The 25145-nt window shown below is 36.1% G+C and overlaps 1 protein-coding gene across 3 annotated transcripts in view; it reads left to right on the top strand.

The window, feature by feature from the left end:
* PFKP (phosphofructokinase, platelet) overlaps positions 1 to 24530 on the top strand; it is a 42371-nt gene extending 17841 nt beyond the window's left edge. The window contains exons 5-23 of one of the 3 annotated variants that reach the window (XM_068173829.1): positions 2055 to 2220; positions 2871 to 2915; positions 3009 to 3117; positions 3568 to 3663; positions 4407 to 4499; positions 4861 to 4986; positions 5558 to 5622; positions 6216 to 6285; positions 8514 to 8660; positions 9528 to 9598; positions 10052 to 10139; positions 11063 to 11215; positions 16380 to 16532; positions 20147 to 20311; positions 21309 to 21370; positions 21846 to 21957; positions 22693 to 22792; positions 23403 to 23508; positions 23993 to 24530. In XM_068173829.1, the coding sequence (XP_068029930.1) occupies positions 2055 to 2220; positions 2871 to 2915; positions 3009 to 3117; positions 3568 to 3663; positions 4407 to 4499; positions 4861 to 4986; positions 5558 to 5622; positions 6216 to 6285; positions 8514 to 8660; positions 9528 to 9598; positions 10052 to 10139; positions 11063 to 11215; positions 16380 to 16532; positions 20147 to 20311; positions 21309 to 21370; positions 21846 to 21957; positions 22693 to 22792; positions 23403 to 23508; positions 23993 to 24143 (2078 nt within the window). In that variant the 3' untranslated portion in view covers positions 24144 to 24530. The remainder of the gene's footprint in view (positions 1 to 2054; positions 2221 to 2870; positions 2916 to 3008; positions 3118 to 3567; positions 3664 to 4406; positions 4500 to 4860; positions 4987 to 5557; positions 5623 to 6215; positions 6286 to 8513; positions 8661 to 9527; positions 9599 to 10051; positions 10140 to 11062; positions 11216 to 16379; positions 16533 to 20146; positions 20312 to 21308; positions 21371 to 21845; positions 21958 to 22692; positions 22793 to 23402; positions 23509 to 23992) is intronic. The other 2 variants (XM_068173844.1, XM_068173837.1) reach the window with 2 other exon arrangements.
* The last annotated feature ends 615 nt before the right edge of the window (positions 24531 to 25145 follow it).

Raw genomic sequence — 25145 nt, 5'->3', positions numbered from 1 at the left:
CAGCCCAGTAGTTGCCTTTGATAGCATCCAGCAGAATGTATAGAGAAGAGTAAAGAATAAAATAATGCTGTGTTGATGCTGTGTGTTACTCATAATACATAAAAATTCTGATAGGTTCTTTTCCATTTCTGTCATCGGAGCTTCTTGAACCAGATGCTGTTAGCAGTCCTTAATGAATTTCTCTTCCATAAATGTGTACAGTCTACTTGAAACCATACAGAGTTTTACTGAAAACATTGTGTATGAAATTCTGCAGCTTCACTGTATAATGAAGATTGTGAAGAATCTTCTTCTGTTTATTTTGATACTGCTGGCTTCTAGATCATTTGATGTCCATAGTTTCTGTGTTAGAATAAACCATGAATGGTCAATCCTGCTTCATCTCTGCATGCCACTTGAGATTTTGCAGCTGTCTTATTTTCCCTTCATCGTCTCTTTTTCTAGATGGAAGAACCCTAGTTTGCTTAGTTGTTCCTTATATGTAAGTTCTATATCTTTGATCATCTTTGTTGCCCTTCTCTGAACCTTTTCCAGTTCTACCCTGTTTTGAGGTGGGGAGGACCACAACTGCACCCAGTATTCAAGATGAGGGCAAACCATGGATCTACACAGTAGTATAATGATCTTTGTTTTGTTCTCTATTCTTTTCTTAATATTTTCTAATATTTTGATTTTTTTTTACTGCTGTTGAGCATTGAAGCTGATTTATTAATGAAAACAGCATTATTATATTATGCTGGAAATAGTGTTGTTTTGTTTGTGATGCTAGGGTACATTTTTTTCATGTGTCTTAGTTTACATATATCTGCAATGAATTCCATCTGATACTTTACTGCTCACTGTGTCTTGCTAGTCTTCATTTCTTCTCAAACACTCCATACGTTTAGATCCCAAATAATTCAGTTTGATCAGTAAACCTTGGCACTTTGCTGCTCATTCCCTTTTCCAGGTTATTGCTGAGTGTGTTGAACAGCGCAGATCCCTGTAGAACTCCATTGGTTACCTTCCTAAGATACAAGAATTTGTGTTTACCACTGCCTTCTGCCTCGTATTTTTTACCCTCTTATCCACATTATTTACTCTATGAAAAGCCTTCTGTCTTATACAGTGTCTGCTTAGTTTCCTCAAAATCCTTTGGCAAAAGACTTTGTCAATGGCTTTTTAGAAATCTAAGTAGAATATATCAACCAGATATTAAGTCACATTTGGAACTCTAGAAGAGGTTTGTAGTGCATGGTATACATTCATAGAAAACATTTTGATTCTTCTTCACTATGTTATATATATATATATTCATGGACATTAGTTATATTTTTCATTATGGTTTCTGCTGTTTTTCTGTAATGTAGACATTAGACACACTGATACATAGTTCTTGAATCTCATATTAAAATTTGGCATTATATTTACTACCATCCCATCCACAGGTACTAAGGTAGTTTTAAGTGCTTAAGCAGCTAAGGTATTTTCATCCTTGAGGTCCTTTAGAACTCTTGGATGATGCAGCATTTTCATTGCTGTCTTGGGAGACGCCGCTAAGATATAGAATAGGAGCTTTTCTGTTCTGTTTGCTTATTAATCATGAAATCAGAGCCTTTCAGTGTTGCAAAAGAGAAGTCTTCAAAAGTTGGATGCTGGTTTCTAACTGTTTACATATGCCCATAATGCCATTCTAACTGTTTACCATATGCCCAGTTTGCATCCTTTTGCTTCTTTATTGCATGTTATACACTGAGACTGCAATTTGAATGATACTGTTTTAATTTGAAACAATCAGTTTTAAGGTTGGTTACAAAACTTGATAATTATTTGACACTTTGAGATGGACTGAAAAGCTCTTATTTCCTTCCTTACTGTAAGGAGTTCTGTGCAGGATTCTTTTGTTTGGATGTTTGATTGGCTTTTGTTTGTAGTTTTGACTAACCTGTTACCTAAAATATCTAAACATAATTTAATGTTTGGATATGTTTAGTTTTTAAAAGTAGAGCACCTGAGCAATACATCTAATTTTTTTAAGTAGTCTTATAGTTCTTTCTCTGAATACTTCTTTCCAGGAAAGATTGATGCAGAGGCTGTTAAGAAATATGCTTACCTTAACATTGTGGGAATGGTTGGATCCATAGACAATGACTTCTGTGGCACTGATATGACCATAGGTACTGACTCAGCTCTGCACAGAATAATTGAAGTTGTGGATGCCATCATGACTACTGCTCAGAGGTAAATTGAGCATATTATAGAGACTGATAACAAATACACACGTATGTTTAAGTTCATTTTAAGTAGAGTTTAGGTAGGTGGGGAAATAAAATTTCTTTCTGAATGCATATTTCAAATGTCTTGATTTCTTTGTTTCCTTAATAACTGCTTTTTCATCATTCCTGTCATGGCAGCACTTCAAGTGTGCAATCACAGAGACTGCATCAGCCTTAGGGGCAGACTTGGTTTAATGTTTTTAGTCTTTTGCAGACATAGTCAGTTAGAGAAGATCCAGACACACTGTGAATAGTACAAAAATAGCATCTGTCTTATGTAAGCTTTATTTCAGTAAGAATTAAGCACTTAAATGATTTTTTTTTTAAATACAGCTATACCATTACAGTTCTTAACTGTTAGTCTGCATCATTTACATTTCCAGTAAAGGTTCATATCTTCTCTCATAGCTGCCCATACATGTTTTGCAAGAAAGTAGTGAAAATGAATTATGCATTGGAAAATACTTAATTTTAAATAGATTATTTAATATGACAATGATTTTGTTCTCCTAATGTTTTTCTGGTTTGCTAAGGAATTCTGAGTTCAGTAACCATAGTAAACACAAGCTGTTTGATGATACTAGGTTCAGTTAATTTATTTTCTTATTTTTCCAGCCATCAGAGGACATTTGTTCTGGAAGTGATGGGGCGACACTGTGGGTATGTATTGTCTTCAGCATTTTGTGTCTTGTACAGGTACAATTTTGAAAGAAATCTGAACTGTGAAAGTCTAATCATTTGTTCTATTTTTAGGTATCTAGCTCTGGTTAGTGCCTTAGCCTGTGGTGCAGATTGGGTGTTTATTCCTGAATACCCACCAGAAGAAGGCTGGGAAGATTCAATGTGTGTTAAGCTTTCAGAGGTAATTTGTAAATGTGTTTGAGGTTCCCTAAAGTCTTTGTGGATGTTTATTTGAAAGCAGTGATTAAAAAGTGTGATCAGGATTTTAAGCAAGTCTTTGGTTTTGGTGTCACATAAAGTTCTCTGTGATCTTGAACATTTTTTTTTTCTTGCACTATGATTGTTTTGAGGAATCATATAACCCACCCTGGGAAAGGCATAAAATTGTATCTATATATGCAATATCTGTACATTTCCTCAGCAGTTTGATGTTAGACATTTTACTTCATCAGTGAAAAGATGAGTGTGAAAGTAAAAGGTGTGAGAGAACATCACGTATGAGTGATCAAATACAAGAAATGTTTCCTCAAATCCTAGCAGCTTAATGTAGAGCAATTGATTATAAAACGATGTTGAAATTTACTCTTGTTTTTTTTTTAACTACACAAATGTGCTTTTATTTTTATTACAGAACCGAGCACGAAAGAAAAGGCTGAATATTATTATTGTAGCTGAAGGAGCTATTGATTGTCACAACAAACCTATAACATCAGAGAAGGTTAAAGATGTAAGTGTCAGCATCCCTATGATACAAGATTTCTGTTCATAAGATGGGGCTTATTGTTAACAATAACATTTTTGTAGAGTAAATCTGTTCCTATAAGGTAGCTTATCACACCATTGTACTTTATGCTTGTGCTTTGTTATCTAAAATTCCATAGTCAAATTAAGGGGCAATGTTTTCAGTGGCAATTAATTGGAACCTTTTCTCTTTGTAGTACAACACAGCAGTTCAAAAGCATCTGCTTCATGGATGCCTTCATTGAGAGTTTGAAATCAGCTCAAATTTATAATCCTATTTTATGTATTTATAATCCTATATTACTTTGTATGTCTTGTAAAATTTTTAACATTGGTCTGTCTCACAGTGAACTAATACTGTGTGCTGTGGACAAAGTCATGTCCAAGTGATTGCTGTGCTAAAAATTGCATTGGTGTCTAAGATTAAGAAAATTTTTAAGCTGAATTTTTCTGCCTTTTTTTTTTTTAATAGGAGTCATTAAGAAATTGGGAAATAGTCATTGGTGGAAAAGAGCTATGATATTTTGCCTTACCTGGGGTTTATCTGTCCTGTGACTATGAAGTTCTGTTTTCCATAGGTGTCAGTTTTAGAGAAACCTTTGACTTCATTCAGAATTGCAGTTTTATGAACTAACATTTAACACTAACTGGTGTTAAGAGTACATGATGCTAACATATATATAAAATAATGATAATTATAAACCCACTGTATTTTGAAATTCTATGCAGCTTGTGGTTCAGCGGCTTGGTTTTGACACCCGAGTAACCATCCTGGGTCATGTGCAAAGAGGTGGAACCCCTTCAGCTTTTGACAGAATTCTTGTGAGTATTCCCGAAACAACTGCCCATGGCACCACATAGGACAACTGCATTTTATAATTTATTTGGGAGTGGGATGGTTCTCTACCTGATCAACTTGACAAATCAAACTGTTACCTCACACTGACTGAATAGCACAAATTCAGAGTAGTAAAGCACTTTGTGTGAAGCAATCTATGTTTAGGATCAAAATTTGAAGCTTAATCATCCATACTTACAGGTATAAACAGCCCACAACTTTTTTCACCTTACCAAGGAGTGATTTGTGTCAGCTTGAGTTACAGAGAAGTCAGGACCATTTCTGTGATTGGAAGCCTGTGCATTTCAGTGCTTGCTTGAGCACTCAAACATTCTCTACTTGCAGGCGAGTCGTATGGGTGTGGAAGCTGTGCTTGCCCTTTTAGAAGCTACTCCAGCTACCCCTGCCTGTGTTGTGTCCCTGTCTGGAAACCAGGCTGTACGTCTGCCTCTGATGGAATGTGTGCAGATGGTGAGGCTCTGGCAAAAAAGCCAGTTTATGTTACTTATTTACTACAACAGACTACTATGTACAATAATTACCTTTTCTCATTAGGACATTGATGAAATGTGTACAGCACTTTTCAATATTTGGGAATGAATAATGAAGTTCATGTATGTTCTCTATGTGTTACTGTTCATTTGCAATCTATCAAGGAATAAGAAATAAGTCTCTTCTTGATTTGTTCTAAAATTTAATCTCAGATTTTCTGGTTTTATTGTTACAACAAATTCTTCAGATGCTTGCATCCATTTACATGTCATACACAAGTCAGGTTTCTTCACTAAAACTGCAGTTTAAACTGAAAGAAGAAAATGCATAATAGATACGTTGATTTCTTTGTCCCATTAAGACTTTAAGTATTTGTTTCTACTTTATTCTTCTCCACCCTAATTTACGCTGTGACAGTAGGTAGCTCATAAATTGAGGAATTGTCAGTATTTCTTTTTTCACTGTGGAAATATATTAACACATGGAATATATTGAATAATTGAACTCCTGTCTTTTTTAAATATACTGAGTAATAACTTGTTTTTTCAAGACTCAAGAAGTCCAGAAAGCCATGGATGAGGGAAGATTTCTTGAGGCTGTGAGGCTTCGTGGAAGGTATGTCCAATAGCTTATATAAGTTTATTCGCTGAAGAAAAGCAAAGTTGCTTTGCAAAAGCAAACTCTAATTTGCAAAACAAAGCAAACTCAGATTCTCTGCTGTGTCAGACTGGGAGCTGTTCCTAGGCTAACTGGTCACAAAGCTTAAAGCTTCTGTGCTGTATGACCTGACTGGTAGCTACGATAAATTTGTTTATTCATGAATTTGAGGCCAGTCCTGTGAGCTTGTTTGTAAGTAGTTGGTATTTTTCCAGCAGTAATGTTCGAGGAGGTGTTCTTCAGTCCTGTCAGGAGAGTGATTTGTGTTTCAAGTCATCTGATAATAAAACAATTTCTCCCAAGTCTAGAAAACTAATTTATTAGCTGCACAGTTGTTGCATGTTTTATAACTCTTATCTTAAAGAATTGAATATTTTTCATTGTTCTCTCATTTCCAGTGTTTGCCATGTTTTGTATTTGCAATAACAATGGTGTTAGTATTTCATGCCAGTTTTTTAATGTTTCTGAAGAATGCAAATGTTCCTTTAAAATAACTATGTGTTTAAAATTTTACTATTTTATTTGCTTATCTTATTTGATCATTTGTTTAGGAGCTTTGAAAACAACCTTAACACGTACAAATTACTGTCGCACAAAAAGCCAGATGCTGAGCTTCCAAAGGTAAGGGGGTTGGTTGAATGTGCAATGCATGTCTGCTTTTGGGATCTATTAATAACTCCCTTCAAACCTCTATTATAGCATAGGCTAAAATTAAATATTAGAAAGATGCTTGAAGCACACTAGTTTATTTTAATAATAAGTAAGAATTTTTAAAGAGAAATACCATTGTAATTAGAAAATTGCTGTGGACAGTTTCCTTCTGTCTTGGATGTACAGCTGATCCCAATTGTTATAATGTTTGGTCCTAACAGTTACTGTTTTGCCCTCTGTTTCTTACCATGGAGAGAAGGAGGTGTGATATTCAAGATCATGATTAAGACTCTGAATATCTTTCTGTAAAGGAGGGTTCTATATTAAAAGAATTCCAAGCCTTCCTTCTGAAGGGTAAAACCACTCGAGCAAAGGAAAGTCCAGGAATTCATGGGAAGCAATACGGAGGACGGATTCATCACCTTTTTGTGAAATAATAAGTCACTCTGCATAACATAGTAACGGACAATTAGTTTCTTTGTAGTTCCTAAGATTTGTATAAGAGGAAATTTGGATTTATTTAGGAAGCAGACGTTAAATTTTGTGTGCAAACAAATCTTTGAAGGAATTTTTTTTTGTTTTTATTGAAAACTTACTGAATAGTTCTGTTTGATCATAGTTGGTGACTATGTCATCTCACTTGGTAATTCCTCTTTTAATTGTGGTTTGTGACCATTTGTTACGTTATTTGCATAATGATGTTGCTTTTACACTTTCTAGAAATCTTTTTCCCAAATAAATATTTGAGTAATGATTACTTGTGGTAGCTTCTCAGCATTATTAAGGAACAAAATTACATTGATAATACAGTAAGGACCAAAGACTGACCTTCAAGAGATGAAGGAATTCAGGAATTTTTAGGTGGATATTTAACATTTTCTTAGGCAGATCAGGTGTTTGGGTGGGGTTTTTTTGTTGAGTTTTTTTTTTTTTTTTAATACAGCAATGCAAATCCAGAACTGTTAGCACTGGGCTTTTGCATTTTTTTAAAAATACTTTTGTCATACCTTCTGTGATAAATGGCATTAGAAGGAAATGTAGGCCACATGTAACTACTAACTACTTGGTTTTGACCATACTTAGAAAATCTGTGTGCCTTCAGTAAAAGAGGTTGAATAGGAATTAAAAAGTAGATGAAATGTGCATGTCACAGGAATTGAGGAAAGAGCTAAGCTGATCGGATCAGAAGAGACAGCTGAATGCTCTGCTTCAGCAGTGCTTCTGCACACATTATATTTTGCTGTTTGTAATTACATTGCATTTTTCTGCAATCCTTCAACTGTACCAGAACCAAAAAAAAAAAGAACCCCAAAAAAACCCCTACATATACTCTGGTTCTTGTCTCTTTTATTGTGTTTTTTTGAAGGGGTTGTTGTTAGGTTGGGTTTTTTTTTTGTTTGCTTGTTTTGGTTTTTAATCAGATGAGATCCCATGATAGTTACTTAAGTTTTGTTTTTTTTATTTGTTCTCATCTTCCAGAATATAGCTAAATAACTTCTACCTCTTCTGCAGGACCCAAGCTGTTACAATTGTCATTCAGAAATGTTTTAAAAACTTCCATAATCTGAAAATGTGTGGTGTTGGGAAAGATGCTGAGTGCTCCTGTTCACTAATGTATTACCAGCTGCTTGAGAAACCTGGCCAGTACCTTAATTTTAAAACTTGTCTGTTCCTCTCTGCCTTGTACTGATGATACACACATAAATGCTAGAGTCAGTTCCTATTTTTTTTTTTCCTTTTGCTATTCTTAGTGTGTTCATGAAAAAAAAAAAAACATGGCCAGGTTGGATGGAGTTCTGAGCAGCCTGGTCTAGTGAAAGGTGTCCCTGGCCAAGTCAGGGGGTTGGAATGAGATGATCTTTATGGTCCTTCCAACCCAAACTATTCTGTGATGCTTTTTTATGTTTCTTGAACCTGGTCTAGAATATAAAAACCTGAATAATTTAACTTGTAAAGCAAATGGAATTATGATAAAGTCTTATTTGAGAACAAAGGTTCTTTTTTTTTGTTTGTCTCTTTGATATTCTGCAAGTGGGGAAATGTGTCTGCACCTTGCAGTTAACGTTAAATTTTCAACATGTTTAGGGGCTTTGAAATTTTCTTTCCTGCATTCCAGTATTTAGCAACGGCATATTATGTACAAATTAACCATGGTGTAGAAGTCAAAGTCCTTACTAAATATTATTTTTATCTTGCAGAGTAATTTTAATGTGGCAGTTTTAAATGTTGGTGCCCCTGCAGCTGGAATGAATGCCGCCGTGAGGGCTGCAGTGAGAGTTGGCATTACTGAAGGTCACAAAATATTTGCTGTCATTGATGGTTTTGAAGGGTTCGCTAGAGGGAAGGTCAGTGTCACGTGTGTGCATTACCAAGTGCTAGGTACCCCATCCCACACCACCACCTTTGTTCATGTTCTTGGAAGGTATGTTCTGTCACAACTGCTGAGGGAACTGGTTCTCTAAGTGTTTTTATTCCATAAAAATCTATAAAACCTAAACTGTAACTGTATTTCTCAACTATTCAAGTCTGTAGAGTCATTTATGCTGTGTGTTACTAATCACATGCTGCAGAGCTACAAAATCAGTTCAGATGAATCCTGCCTTTGAGTTTTGGTCAATGTATAGCATATTGTAGTTTTTTCACAGAGTAGCAGAATAATCTCTGATTCTGAACAATGAGTTATTGCATATGTATTCCTTTGCTGCGAGAAACTTTGTAATGGTGCTTATTGAGGGAGGAAGCTTTTTTTTCTGTTAGGTAAGTTAGATTCTTCTGTTCCCCTGTTTTTAAATGTTTTTCATTGGTTGGTGTACTGAAGAGAAACTGAATTCAAGATTACTGATTTTTGTGCCTGGCTGGAGCCACAGGTCCCAAAACTTACGTCAAAACCTAGCTTTAGATTTTTTTGCTTCACCTTCAGTAGAAGAGGATGGGGGAATAGGATTGAGATACGAAACACAGAGACAGGGTTCATCTTGGTCAGGACGAAAAAAGAAGAAATGTAATGGAAAGGGATTGTAGTAATTCAAGAGAAGTGGAGTTAAACGCTTGATGCTGTTTTCTTTCTTGACCTCATTTAGTTTTAGTGATGTCATTGCCCAACAACTTGTTCCAATAGCTTTTCATGAAGTAGTACCTGGTGTTTGCTGCAGCTCAAGAGAAGTAATTGGATAATCACTTAACAAAATCTCCTTTTCTACTTTTATTCAAAGATAAAGGAAATTTCCTGGGGAGATGTTGGAGGCTGGACTGGTCAAGGAGGATCAATTCTTGGTACAAAACGGTAACATCAATATTTTTGTCAATTGATATGATGAACTCTGTAGTGCTTTATATAACCACTGTATGATTCCACATTTGTTTCTTTCCACAGAGTGTTTTTAAATCCTCAATTTTTGTACACTGGGGTTTTTTGTGTTTGTTTTTTGTTCAAATCCTTTTGTTCCAACTTGGGTATCTTTATAGTGCTGAACCAGCTCTGAATAGTGGGAGTAGGGACCTCAACTTAAAAATTTCCTGAGGCCCTTACATTTTAAAGGATTTCAAACCTGCAGTTTCTTTACACTTGACATGAGTTCTTATTGTTTGTCTGGAAGAGCTACTTGTATGGATAAATAGGTAAAACAAAAACCATTGTGTTGCCTGCTGACTTTATGGTTTCAGCTTAATAATGAGTTCTTAGTGCTTCAGAGTCTGTAAATTGTTTATATTTTTCTTTTGGTTTAATGATTTTTAGTACTCTTCCTGCAAAATATTTGGAGAAGATTGCTGACCAGATGCGCACTAACAACATTAACGCCCTTATGGTTATTGGTGGATTTGAGGTACACTGAAATATCTAATTATGTTTAAGTAGATTAGAATTCCTAACAAAATTAATAGTCTTGTATGATTTTTACCCAATCTTCATGTAAGGTGCATTTGGTTCTATCTGTATTTGATACACAACATAGATAGTGTTTAGAATCCTATGTGTTGTCTGTCAGTGGTTCTCTGGAAAGCTGGCATTCAAGACAGTGACTACAATTGCTAAACAGATGTGCTAAATGGATAAATGAGATGAGGTAGTATTATAGTTTTTTGTATTAAAGTAAATTAATAACTTCTGTTGTGCAAGTTTCAGTCTATACTGTATCCATACTTAGAACATCCTCGCAGAAGTTCTTGACTCTTAGTAGAAATTGCACTGTGGTTCCTTATTTTAGCCACTTCTCTCACATAGTGCATGTCTAAATCTGTAATGGATCTAGAGAAGTATTTGTTTCCTGTATTTCATGTTTGCTTTGTTCTTAAAAAAAAATTTTTGAAATTTTGATTCAGGAAAGTATTTTGCCTACTTCTTGCAGAGAAGAATGTGCTCACTTTTTTTTTGATAAAAACGGTATCTTCCTTTTTTGTCCCAGCTGTTAGCTATGACCCTAATTTAGGAATGTTAAGATTTTTAAATCAGGTGTAACAGTACCTGAAGATTGGGGAACTAGTGTGTTTTGTTGAAAACCAACTTTTTGTGCCTAAATTATTAATTTTCAAGAGAACATATGCTTTATTTATTGTTTCCAAATACATGCCTGTTTCTAATGCTTTCTTTTTTGTCCATGTTAGATTTTAGTGGTTCCTTAGTGCTCTGACTTGCTGAAGTGTGCTGTGGTAGAAATGGCTTCCCCTGTGGCCCTTCTCATTTTGTCACTCCCAACTCTGCCCTTCCTTTATTCATCCTAATTTTTCACCTGATGCCTGTGCCCAACAGGCTTACCTTGGACTTCTGGAATTGTCAGCTGCCCGGGAGAAATATGACGAATTCTGTGTTCCAATGGTTATGGTTCCTGCAACTGTATCCAACAATGTACCGGGTTCAGATTTCAGCATTGGTGCAGATACTGCTCTGAACACTATAACTGATGTAAGTCTGCTCTGGTGTGTGCATATACTAACAAAGCAATTGTTTAAACTTACTCAATTGGCTACTACTGGATATTTTTGTAGACCAGAACTTAAGAAATGTGATCTGGGAAATTATAATTTCTTGATATAGCCACAGTCATGACACCATTTTAGAAAAGAGAAAGTCTAGGATCCCAAATGCTTCCATTTAGTTTCTGCTGAAACTACAGTGACCTCTAAATTTTTTAAGTGCAAGGTAAGATGGCATCTGTTATTGTATAAGAAAGAAACCTAAAGCTGAGACTTGGATGATCCTTTGCACGGTAGAGGGGGAAAACATCCCTGTTCATAATATACAGAGTTGTAGTATACCCAGCTGCAGCAAACACAGAAGGAAAGTTTCTCTTCTGAGAAGGAGATTCTTAGTTATGTAACATCTTTACTCCTCTAACAGAATATGTAAAATCTGTATTTCTCTAATAATAGGCATTACATCTGATAATAGCAGATTTAATAAAAAGAATTGAGACATGTTAAATAATTTTTAAAATATCAAATCAATAATACAACATAAAGTAAAAATCGAATGTTTAATCTCTTATGAGGAAAAAGCTTCTCTACTGTGAGTGTGATAGAGCACTGGAGAAAGCTGCCCAGGGAGGTTGTGCAGTCTCCTATGGAGGTAATCCAAACCCTCCTGGATTGTTCTATGTCACTTGCTCAGGTGTTCTGCCTTGGCCAGGGAGTGGACTACATGATCCCCAGAGGTCCCTTCCAACCCCAGCCATTCCTCAGTTCTCTAATATGAATCTCATTTGAACAGAAAGCTTAGTCAGTTGGACAAAAAGAGTTTCAAGTTGCTTTTGAAAATTAAATGACAGCTCTCTTATCACTTAAATGTATTTGAAAATTTTAATCAAAATAACTTTTTAATTTCAAGGATTCTTCAGATGCCACCAAATTTGAATGCACTACCATTATTTTTTCTTTCTTTTCCACCATTCCAACATAAATAATTTTAACTTCATCAAAAGAAATCCTTCAATTAGGAAATATCAGTTACCTGTGTTATTGTACAGTCTTACTTATAAGACTGTAAGCTAACTAAAATTCACTGAATTAATTCTTTATTGACAACTTGGGTTATAAGTATTGATGTTGTTTCCAGTTCTGGTAAATAAAAATATCCATCCAAAATGACTGATCATGAACTAAGGTGAGTAAAATGATTGTGCATAACATCTGCTTTCCTTCTTTTCTTATCTTCATAAACTTTGTTAACCAAACTGACTTCTTTTTATAGGTTATTTCATGCAAAAGGGATATATAGTAGTCAGTCAGTCTGGGTTGCTATGGTTTGCTTTTTTATTTAGGTTTCTAGGTGTCATCTGCCTTCATTAGATGAAATGTTTGTATTTTCAGTGTGGTAGTTTGGTAGTTGAAAACTTTTCAAAAGCTTTTTTTGTTTTGTTGGTTTTTTTTTTTTGTTTTTTGTTTTTGTTTTTTTTTTTTTTTTGCTAATGACTTTGGCTTTCTCCTGGTTGTTTTGCATTTAATTTTGCCTAGGTTTTTCTCTGGATTAAATATGAAAAGTAGTGGCTTTGCAAGATTTATATTCAGTTGAGTGGAAGATTAAATTTGTGGTGATTTTGGAAGGAGTAGACTTTTGCATTTGGAAAACATTTCTGCTTGGTATCTTTTCAGTTTTTTGCTCTGATTGTTTGAACATTGTTTGATTCACAAAAAGTCCCAGTGCCATTTTGTGTCATGCTTAGATCCGGTGCAGTACCAACTGTGCCCCCTGTTAAGTGTGACCAGATAAGTTCAATACATGCCATACAATTGACTGTGGTAAATAAAAGTAGGAGGTGGACATGAATATCCAATTTATCAAGTTTATATGTAGTTTTTTATTCCTGTTAACACAGGTCAGTAAATGCATCATAGTTTACAATGCTCTCAGAGCAGTAGAACCTTTTCTGAGCACCCAAGTATCATCACACTTAGTTTTTCTGTGGTATGGTTCTTTACTTGCATGATCTTGCCTACCTCTAGTAAGGTAAGTACAGTTGTGCTGGTAATGAGGGATTGTTGCTGTTTGGCATCATTAAACACTTGTCAGTTGTTTTAACTTACCAAGTGTATATAGTATGCAGAAACATTTGCTGATAGAATGTGTTAAAATTCTGCATTTAAACAGATAAAACAATTACAAAACAGTCTTATCAGATAGATAACTTCTGAATGAGAGATTAGTAAAGAGTGTGCTCCTCACAAAGGCATGAACATTTCTCAATAACTAATTTAGGTTCTGTAACAGATCATGGGGACCCTTCTGAAATGTTCAATTTTTTCTACTTCTGTTTTAAAATCTTGACTTCAGATTTGATTTATCTTTTGAATAGTGTTTTAAATAAATGATAAACTGTATTTTAACTTCACTTTACAGAATATTAGAAAAACTGCTAATGACAACATAAATATAAAGGGAAAACTGGATGTTTCTACCTGAGGAGGACAGGCTTAAGATTGATATATATAGGCATACCAAGTTACCCTTTTAGGATTGCAGGATAAGAACATGAACTTCAGAATTTCTATTAAATGAAGCATCACTAAAATAACTACCATAATAAAAATATCTGTATTTTCAAGTATGTTGCTAATTCAGTGAAATGAATAGGATGTTATTTTGGATATGAGATCTCAGGAATGTGGCAACCATGAAATGAAAGGAAAAGGTATCAGCTAGATGAGAATAATGGAACCTGAAAAAAGGAAAAGGCTAAAACTTTCTATGTGTTTGTCAGTCTTATATTTCCTTTCATCAGAGGAAAAGGGGGTACAGACTGATGATTTGGTTTTATGGGAAAAAAAAATGAAACGTCCCCCGAGGAACAAAGACAGCTACAGTCAGATGCCTGAAGTCAGTCTCCACACATTCCTGTGGAAAACAGACACCTGCACCCTCCCAGTAGCATGTGTGGCTCCACATTACTCTGAACTGGGAAGCTGAAAATTAGCCTTAGCCACTAGCTAACCTGTAAATCTTTCATCTCCTTAAGTCCTAGTAACAGCTGATGTGGAACAAGGGCAGTAACTCGGTTCCCTTCATTGGCCATTTGTATTTAGATCATCTTAAAATCAACAAACAGTAGTCTTTGCTTGACTGCATGAATTTTTATAAAGCATCCTTGGTTATGTTGGTTATGGCAACAACCTTTTTAGTAACACAAATCCAATAAAAAGGGAGGAAATTATTAAACCATTTTATTAACATAGTGCAGTATCCCTGTATGGTCTTACTGTAGTAATTAAAAAAAAAATACTAGCATAGCGGTTGCTAAAACCATTTACCCTTTAAATTTACACTTATTTACCCTTTAAATTAAGTGACCATATATTAAAAGCATTTTCATGTTTTGCCACAGTGATGCAAAGATGTTGCATATAATCATCTAATGCTCGTGCTTGGTGAAGGTACAGTCATTGGATATGTTGGCTGAAATCACTTGCATCAAATAAAATGGCAAATATTTAATGCAAGTAAAACATATCATAACTGCATCTTAACATAACATAAATGCAGACTAACCAGTTATGTTAGTTAGTGCTCTACATCTCCCTTTGACTTGTTTTCCCAGAAGTCTTAATATAAAACCTTTTAGAGAAACTCGTATTTTGCAGATCCCCAGGAAGCTGTGTGGTTTTACCAAACCACTGTTACTTTGTATGTCTTTATTCTTTTAATAGAAATAAAAGTTCAAAGCAGCCTGACTGAGCTGAGTTGGGCCAGGCAATTACTGAAATTTCCTAAGTGAAGTCTCAGCCACTAAAAAACCAAATCCCAAATAAACCCCTCCTATTTGTTGCTCCTGGCTGTACTTCTTCTGAGCTCTTTGGGTCTGAAAGTGCCATCTTTTAGGCTGTGTTTCAACCTCAGACTGAAAGTATTGCACCGAGCCATTTCATTTACAAAACAGTGAGAAGAGAGAGATTTTTTAGAAAGTTGATTTGCATTTATGCACCTACAGCCATAAATATCCTGTCTTCTCACTGAACAGGATCTTCTTTGTCTAGGACAAAAGCTCAGAAGGAGAACTCTCACAGGTAGGGATTTACCCATAATTTTCTCCTCAGTTTTTCCTTAAACCAGTCACTGTGCAGTATGCCTGTAGATACCTCAGTAGGTATCTAGTTTTGATCTGCAATAGTTGGCTTCTCTGAACCAATTTGCGAAATCAAGAAAATGAGACTTCTGTGAACATCAGTTTCTGGGAGAAAGAGATGAAAAAGTCATGTACTATGTAATCAGGCTTTTTGGTGAAGAGCCATTACATAGGCAGTTTGAAAAATTGCCACACTTCATGAGAGATGCTGATGAGTTTAGATTAGAAATAATTGGAATAATGTATGTTTACTTAAAACAGCTGCAAAATCTTAACATTTATTTTGACATCCACTAGGAGCACCTTTTCCTTTTGAATGATAATATATTTAGTAGAATTTGGAGTCTTTCCAAGGACCTAAAACTTCTTTTCAAAGAATCCTTGAACTATACTTGCAAACTTTATTAACTCATCCATGTGCATATGTTCCTGGATTTTTCTAGGCCTACATCCAGTCTGTGTTCACAGAGGCAGATGTGTGATGTTGATAGAAACTTTGAAGGCATGGGTGAACTTTTTTTTTCCTTTCTCTTGGTGGAAATAGATGCGTGTCTTGACTTTCTAGGATAACATAGTTTTTTAAAAAAGTGTCTTTCTTTAAGCATTTTCTTCAAGTTGCAAGGGTTTTACTAGTTAACTTTCTAAGCTCCTTAGCATGTATCAAACTCTGCTCTTTAAGTTCTTTCTTGTGGAATGATTTCCAGTCTAGCTTTTTGCCATCCTTTCCTACCCAGCTGCTTCGGACCTCTCTGCTGTGCACACTTCACCTTCAGTCTGTACTAACTTGTACTAATCCTCTGCATTTCTTCAAAGAGCATTGTGCCAATGCAACCCCAGTGCACTGTTGTGGTATGTACAGGATATTTCCACCCCCCCCACCCAAACAAATAATCTCACCAATTGTATTTAACTTGGGCCAGTGGACAGCCACATTTACCATCACATGCCAGGAGTCATTAGCAGAGCAGTCCAAAGACAAGGAATGTTTCACTCACACTTGTACCACTGCTTCAGGCCTTTGAAAGTTGTCTGCAGCTCTACGAGGCGCGTGCCAGCTTTGAGGAGTTTAGAGTTCCTATGTGTGTGGTACCTGCTACTATTAGCAACAATGTGCCAGGCACAGACTATAGCCTTGGTACTGACACTGCCTTGAATGCTATTGTGGAGGTAAGACTGCATATCTTTTAAAAGTTATGATGATAAAATGCATAAGATGAGGATACTTAAAGACTTTGCAATGTCTGGTTTTCCTAAATAACTCAGTTACTTGTGTTTTTTAATGGTTAATAGTTCAGTTATCCAAGACAGATTAAAGATTAACCTTAGAAAAAGTATTGTGTTAAATGCTTAATTTTTGGGTACTCTCTTTTGTTCTTCAAGACTCCTGCATTAGTTATTAGGGTATTTGCTTTTACTGAGAATCAAATATTTTGCTTTCTTCAATTTAATTTTTATCTTACATCTTACTTAGGTAGAAGAAGAAAGCACATGTTTTATAAATAAATGTCCCATTTGTTGGATGAACTATTGACTGAGCTCAGTGCAGTAGAGCATTTTAAGTACATGATTACCACTAAACACATGAATAATCCCATAGACTCCATTAGGCTTAATGTACATTAAGTGCATATAAATGCATGGATAGGATAAGCAGTTAAGTCTGTCACTGATGTTCAACTAAACAGTGCAGGGTCAGAACAATCAGTGTTCTAGTTTCAGTCTACCATAGTTTTTCTCTTGGATACAACTGCTTTATGAGCTCTTTCAGTCCTATTTACTCTGTTCAAGACACAGCAAAGGGAACTGAGCTGAGATGTAATGCAAACAAATGAGTAAATCTTAGCTGCTTTGAGTTTTATCAAACCCATCATTAGCAAGCCATATAACTAATCATGAAGTAATTTGCCAAGGAAGTCAGATCAAGACTACAGATCCAGAGGGTTGGGAAAAGCAGGTTTGTTTTCCTGCTTTTTACAGTGTTCTTACATAGTGAGTGAAAAAACTCAGTAGATAACTGGAAGAGCTGTGGCAGAAAACAGGGTGGCCTGGCCTTTGGGAGCTACAGTGTAGCATCCCTGGGCTGAGATGTCCTAAGACACGTGTGGGCTTACCATGTAGCAACATTCATAGGCAGGACATGGGTACCTCACCACTCCTTTAGATTTTTCCCCTCTTGACCTGACATTTATAGAAGTAGCTAAGTCTGCTAATTGTGACCATGCACCTTCAAAAGTGATAACTTTGGAAACACAATGGGGCAACAAATGATTGCATATACTGCTGCTTCCTCTGACGTAATTTTTTGTGGTACCAATTTAATTTCAGTTTGTATAGATATCAGTAATGCTTTATGTAAAAAAAAAATATATGGTTGTATCATTTAAATTTTATTGTCATTATGATGTTAAGTTAATGTTAATAGCAGAACACTTGATTTGGAGTTTTGAACATTAGGATTTCTCATTAAGCTGGGTCAGTTCTTATGAAAGCTCAAATAACAGTAGAATTCCAAAAAGAGTCCTCATGACTTGTTTATGATGTCTGAAACCTGGCATTTGAGATTTGGCTTTTCCAGCCTGTAGTGTAGTGTATGAATTAATAATTAATTTAAGTCTATCTGTGCCAATTTCATATTTGGGTATTTCTGTCACAGTCATTCTGAGAAAGCAAGAGTAGTAGAAAGTTTGTACTCCATCTCTTGTACAGTCAAGGACAGAAACCCTTCTAAGTAGATTTCAAGTGATTAGTCCCATAGGCCATGACTGATTTACCTCCTTGCTTAGTACTTGGAGATTCTCAAAAGTCAGAAAATTTCATTCTTCTGCTAGCAAATGGAAAATCTTTTTAGAAATCTTGGGGTTTACAAATATTTGAAGTCTCTCAAAATGGTGGAAATCTTCACATGTATCTTTATTATCTAAAGACAACATTGTTTTACAACATAAGTTAAACACATAGTACCTATCCAGTTTCAGGCAGTTATTTAAAAAATGAGTTAAATTGCTCCAGTGATACAGTATTCTGCAAAAATCTTCATGAAACAGTGTCTGCAAGGAGAAAGTAAAGTGCTTGGTGACACTGTAAAACCCAAGACACGTAAAGTGTCATTTTGAAAAACTGAAGGAAGTCAACATAGACTTTCATGATGTAGTTTGTTATGGAGATACTTTTCTGTTTGGGATAACAGAATATGCATATTCTGAATAAATTCATGTGAATGCTGCACTTTTGTGTGTGAGCCCATAATAGGCATCCATGCCAATACATAAACAAAATATGTATAAATTAAATTACATGTATCTTTTGCTAGCTTGACCCAAATACATGCATACACTGGTCTTAGTCTTTAATTGCATTAAACTGTATAATGTTAGAAGTTCTAGGATTTTTATATTATTTTATATTAAGTTTTCTCACATATCAGGTAATGATTTGCTCTGTGATGTGTTAGATATGGCTTTAAGGGCCATATTGCTCACAATCTGAATTTCAGCCTGAAGAAGTATTTTCAGTTAGCTGAATGAAGTTCTGGTTGTAAAAACCTGTGGACTAGAAATACCTCAAATATTACAGCACCTACAGTTACTCATTCAAAAAGATCAGTAAGTCATGGGGATTTTTTTAATGTTACCATAATTCAGGTTGCAAGATGACAAACATTCCAGGTACTTTCATTTCCAATTTTATTAAACAGAACTGGTGTTGGGACACTACATCAGTTTCACAAAATTCTTCCTGTCACAAAGTGTGGTATATCCTATTTATTTATTTGTTTCTAAGACAAAGAAGAAAATAGGAACTCTTTATTTCTCTGACTTGCTTTCTGAAGGGAAAATACATTAATCAACAACTTTAAAAAAACTTCAAATGGTAGAAAAACTCATTCCAGGAGGTGAGCTTGTCAGATAGATTCTTGAGTATTACTAAAACGTAAAGGTGGATAGTAAACTAGTTCCTAGGTTTCTGCATTTTCCTGAGTTACAGTGTTTTCCTAAGATTCCTAGGTCTTGCCACACTGGAGATTGCCTCTGTCTTTGTTACTTTCCACTTCTCTTAGGCAGCTCTAATAAATATTGGTGTTAATTGGTTTCCTGTAAGTAACAAATCTCTTTGTAGAGAACATTCCTTATGCTGGTCAGAGGAAGGTGCAAGTGGAGATTTCAGTCTTCTTACATTAAATATGTGCGTGTTAGTAAAAAACCAAAAGCATTTTAGAACATGCACCAGTAGTGCTTGAAAAATTATATTTATGTGGAAAGCATTGCTGGAAAGTAATTGGGCAGTACATGCTCAGGACTTAAGAAGTTCAGTATAGATGGGAATGCAGTGAATTTTAATATCAATACTAAGGAGAAGTAAGATCAAGTAATGAAGAGAGTTAAAGAAGTTTATTCATCCCACAGTTCCTTGAAAAGCTTCATTATATCTACTTGTATCTGTGTTAGAAAACGCAGATACACAACTGGTTAATGCCACTACAAACCAAAATGAATTCTTGTTCAGTATTTGCAGGAAGCAAGTAGATGTTAAGAGTTGCTAGTAGAAAAACATTTTATTTCTGCTCTGGTGTTTAGTATATGATTTGTAAGAAATAATTTATTGGATAATTGTTATAGTTACATGGGCTATGCTGTTTTGGAATTCTTTAAAGATTCGTTCTTTATAAATGCTTTATTTTTAACTTTTTTGTTACCAGTAGGTGACACTAAGTTGCATGACATACAAAAACATGAACAGTGAGGGGTTGTAGTGCATACTCAGGCTGTGGTGTCTCTGAGCAGACTTGTGACCGCATCAAGCAGTCGGCCAGCGGCACCAAGCGCCGCGTGTTCATCATCGAGACCATGGGCGGCTACTGCGGCTACCTGGCCAACATGGGGGCCCTGGCAGCAGGAGCTGATGCTGCTTACATCTTCGAAGAGCAGTTTGATATCAGAGAGCTCCAGGTATTCAGCACCCTCTGCTCATTCTTAAGTAGATCTAAAGCTGTTGTACGTGTGCATCTTAATGTGTATACTTGAAGTAGATGGCTCATGAAAGAAAAAAGCAGCTGAGGTTGGGCCTAAAATCTGTGCTTGTCATGCCAGTTCCCGTGCCATAACATTATATAAAGGAGTGTAGACACAATCACTGTTGATACCCAAGTTCAGTAAAATGACAAAAATAACTGTATTGGCCATTAAGCACTACTAGATTAATTGTTTCATTTGTAGTGTTCTGATTGAAATTCAAATTAAATGAACAGACCTGAGTCGTTTTAAAATAAAGCCAAAACCAAGTATTTTTTCATTATGGTGTTTAAAGGCTGTTCAGGACAAGAACTGACCAGTATGTCAGGTTTATTAGATACTGACTCTCTTACCACAGCTATTCAGAGCGTGTCTGGAGGTGTTACTAAAATAAAGCCCTCAGGCTTTAAGGATTACGGATTATGGTGTAGTACATACACAAGCTGATGTGAAACTTGTCTTTTGTGAGGACTTTACACTTCTGAGATGGTTAGTACTAGCTGCAGTCATGGACAAACAAAAAGATAAAAGGATAGAAATTTCCTGAGAAGCACAGAGATGTGAAATGAATCAGAACTTATCCCCATGCGGTTGTTGGCAGGACTGGAAGTAAGGTCAGGCTGTAAACCTCAGTGGCAATTTCTGTATTTTTATGTATATCAAACTGGATGCTGTACCAGTATAGCATATAAAAACCTCCTTTGATGCAATAAAATCTATTATTTCTGATATAGAGAAAGATGTTAGTTTTAACCCAAGATTAATAGCCATACATAGTATGTTATCCTGCATCTCCAAAAATCTTGATAATTTGAATTTGCACATAATGCTTTATGTGGAATATTTGACAGAAGTTCTTAGGAAATATAGGCTCATTAAAGTTGTTTCAGACACAGAGTTCTGTATGAATCTTTAAAAATACTTTTGTTTGTAGGCTAATGTGGAACACTTGACTGAAAAAATGAAAACCAGTATCCAGCGTGGTCTAGTGCTGAGGTAGGTAAAAGTAGTTGTAATAGATAGCATCAGTGGTACTGAGCAGTCCCAGCCAGGTAGGCTGCTTGTCTATTTGGAATGACACTCCAAGTCTATATTCCTTGATTATTCCTTTAACTTGAGATTTTTTGAAAAGTTGGTGCTCCAAAAGGCAGTTCCAGTCTAAAACTTCTGTGTAAATATATTTGCTCTGTAATCTAATACTTCATCCTATTTTCAGTCTGTTTTCTCATCGGGTTTGTCTTTTATTCCAGATTCTTTCTTACTAAAGGTAGTGTGTCACACTAGGGCCTTTACTATAAAAACCCTAAAAATCATGAGCCTGTTACGTGGAAGTGTGTATGTGATCAGGTGAAAATGTCCACACCAGATTACTGCTATCAAGAAAAGGGAAAAAGGCTTGTCATTCAGTAGCTGCAAAGACATCCAGTGCTTTAGAGTAAATTTGCTCACTATCTGGCCTTAATTGTTACAGAAATGAGAACTGCAATGAGAACTACACAACTGATTTCATTTATCAGCTGTATTCTGAAGAAGGAAAAGGAGTGTTTGACTGTCGAAAAAATGTATTGGGCCATATGCAGCAGGTAAATACAACCCTAAATCTACAGACAGCACTAATTTTGTATGCACATGTATACACTACACTATTCAAGCATTTGAAACAAGTCTGACTCAAGATTAAGGGGGAAAAAAAGTGGATTTTTATTTGTAGGCAGCTCAGAAGGTTTTTTTAGCATCAGGTCTTATTGCAAACCCTTTTTAAAAATCTGAGAAAAATGCATTAGATTATTTATTAATCTCATTTTTACTCCTCTTCTGTCTATATTAACAATTCCACTTTTTGTCTTACAATTAATTGTAATACCTTCTTCATAATACAGTTATCTGCCTATCCATAATATATCTGCCTCTTGAACCATCTTCAAGAGCAGAGATTTCATTAAGAAAATCTGTGCAGATGGGTGTTTTTGTGGAAGAAACACAAGTGAGCTACTCCTTTATCTCACTGTGCAGCTGGTTGGTGGGCAAAAGGAGTTCCTGATTTGGCTACACCTCTCACTGAGGCTGAGGTGGAGGAAAAATGCACAGTCCCCTCGATTCTTCTAAGTGAGAAGTAGTATTGATTCTGTGAGAATTCCACAGGTGCTGAACACAAATTCTAAACACTTTAGATTGACTGACTGGGTAGAGCTTTTGGTTTGTTTTCTAAGTGGGGGAAATGGCAATACGAAGTAGAGCAGGCCATTAGCAGAGATAACTGATAAAACAGACACCAATCCTGCTTTGATAAGCTAACCCAGAATTCAATTTTTGCACAGGGTGGAGCACCTTCACCATTTGATAGAAATTTTGGGACAAAAATTTCAGCGAAAGCTATGCAGTGGATCTCCAAAAAACTGAAAGAAACCTACCGGAAAGGTGCAGAAACGTTTGGTGCAGTCTCATGTTACTGTCTTTGATTGTCTGTCAGTATGTAAGACTCTTCCACTTACAAACATATGAGTATTTGTTAGTCAACAGACTTCTTCCCATCTTGGTGATTTTATTATGCACTGGTACCTTGCTGTGCTTCTTGCTATGAGCATATCCACTTGAGTGAGATCAGTAATTCAGGTATCTGTTTCATCAAATAGCCAGTGTGATAGGTTTTCATGCAGGCAGGAACTGATGTTTGTATAGTTACATTTGTTCTTTTTTGTTTCATGCTGCCTTCATGGGAGACAGAAGGAGGTAATATTTAGTCTTTAAGAATTTTTGTAAAGCACTACTTCCTAAAATCTGATCTAAAACTGGATGCTAAAATTCAATCATTTTGTTGTTAATTGCACTCTTATTTCATTGCTAATCACCAAAGTTAAGCTAAAAAAGTGAACATCTAACCCTATTAAAGCACTAATTTGATGTTATATCAATCTATTAAATAACCAGTAGCTCAAATTAGGCTAGTGTAAGTTCAGTTTAATTGCAGAAAAGTGGTATTTGCCCTTATACTTGTAAGAAGGATGCTGAATTACTTCATTCTTTTTAGGAAAAGTATTTGCCAATACCGATGACTCAGTTTGTTTGCTGGGAATACGGAGACGCAACCTTGTTTTCCAACCCGTGGCTGAGCTGAAGAGTGAAACAGACTTTGTGTACGTATGCACTGCCTGGTGGTAAACACCTCACCACAGACTGCCTTGCACCGCTGCAAACAAACACTTCCAGCGCCTTACTGCTTTTGCCTTAGGCCTCAATTCTGCCAGATCCACTTGGATTGTTCACTTCTCTCTTGCCTTTGTACTTTTACTTCATCCTCCTTACACTTGAAAGTCTTATGGTGAAATCTGGGACTCTGCTGTCCTGTTAAGTAACTTCCGTGTGATAGCCTTTGCCTTAACGCCTAGAATTACTTTACTTCTGTTTCAGTTCAGTGGGGCAGCATTTTTGTGCCAAATTTGGTATTATGCTTAACATCTTCCAATAAGACCTGTTCAATTTTTTGGGATTCTGTCCTTGAGTCTTCTCATTTTGTGTCAGTGTTTTACATCCCTCCGTGACGGTCAATGCCCGATTCCATTTATAAGGAAGGTGTTTGCCTTACCCCCATGTATTTCACCTCCCTGTTTCCCCCTCCAGACACAGGATTCCCAGGGAGCAGTGGTGGCTGAAGCTGCGACCGCTGATGAAGATCCTGGCCAAGTACAAGACCAGCTACGACGTGTCAGACTCAGGCCAGCTGGAACATGTGGCCATGCTCCCAAAGGAAGCTGAGACCGGAGCCATCTAAACACACCACATTTAGATTGTTGTCATAGATGCACATTGCGAGTAACAATGCTTTAGAATCATTAAAGCTTTGTTTTGTAACATTTAAATTATTGTTCCAGCACTTTATGTGAAACAAGACGTTCAGCTGTCACACAGATTTTGTCCTGTTTGTGTGTTATGTTTCAAACAAACCCTTGCATCTAATGGAAAACACCAGTACTGATACTGCCCTTTAACAAGCAAGTGCAACACCGTTCTATGCACTCCGTAAGTTACTCATCTACTGCACTTTGTTTCAGAGTACTTACACCCCAAAAATAAGTGTAGACGGCTAGTTCTTGTGTTGAGTTACAGGATGTGCTTAATTATGTTCCTGAAGTGAAATAAAATATTGTTGCAAACATCACATGTGTGTTCACTCACTTTTAAACAGCTGGGGGAATAGCACTTGAAGGATTCTCTATAGACTCCAGTGAAGGAAAAAGAACTTCCCCTTTTCCTTCCTCAACTCTGCAGGAAGTAGTCAGTCACACCAGGGCAACACTCAGTCACACTCCTTGCTGCTTCAGGATCAGGCCAGAAGTTGGAATCCTCCTTGTAGAGGAAGGATAAAAGGATAAAGTTCTTGGGGTTGGGAGTGGGGAGGACCAGCTTTAGCACTGTGAGATTCATAAGGGTGTAACCTGGCCCTTGCTTCATGTTTCCTTTTTCTCAGAGCTTCTTTAAGATTATTAACACCCCCAATACTGATCAAAAAGGGTAATAAGGCTGAAAAACAGCCAAAAATGTTTTATTGTGCTAGTTTATGTTAACTGGACCTTGAGAACAAGGCAAATACTATATCATGGTGTACCAAAATCTGACAATGTTGCCCAAACTGTCAAGCTAAACTGAACTTTATATAAAATATTTTATATAAAATAGACTTCCCTGATTGATTAGGGATTTTCCCACTGCACTGCATACTCAGCTTGGTGGAATGTACTGTCACAGACTGCTCAGGCTGGAGGTGGCTTATGCA

Source organism: Anomalospiza imberbis, chromosome 1, assembly GCF_031753505.1.
Source record: "Anomalospiza imberbis isolate Cuckoo-Finch-1a 21T00152 chromosome 1, ASM3175350v1, whole genome shotgun sequence".
NCBI lineage: Eukaryota > Metazoa > Chordata > Aves > Passeriformes > Viduidae > Anomalospiza > Anomalospiza imberbis.
Note: the sequence above shows the minus strand (reverse complement) of the source record. Positions and strands in the feature narration are given on the sequence as shown.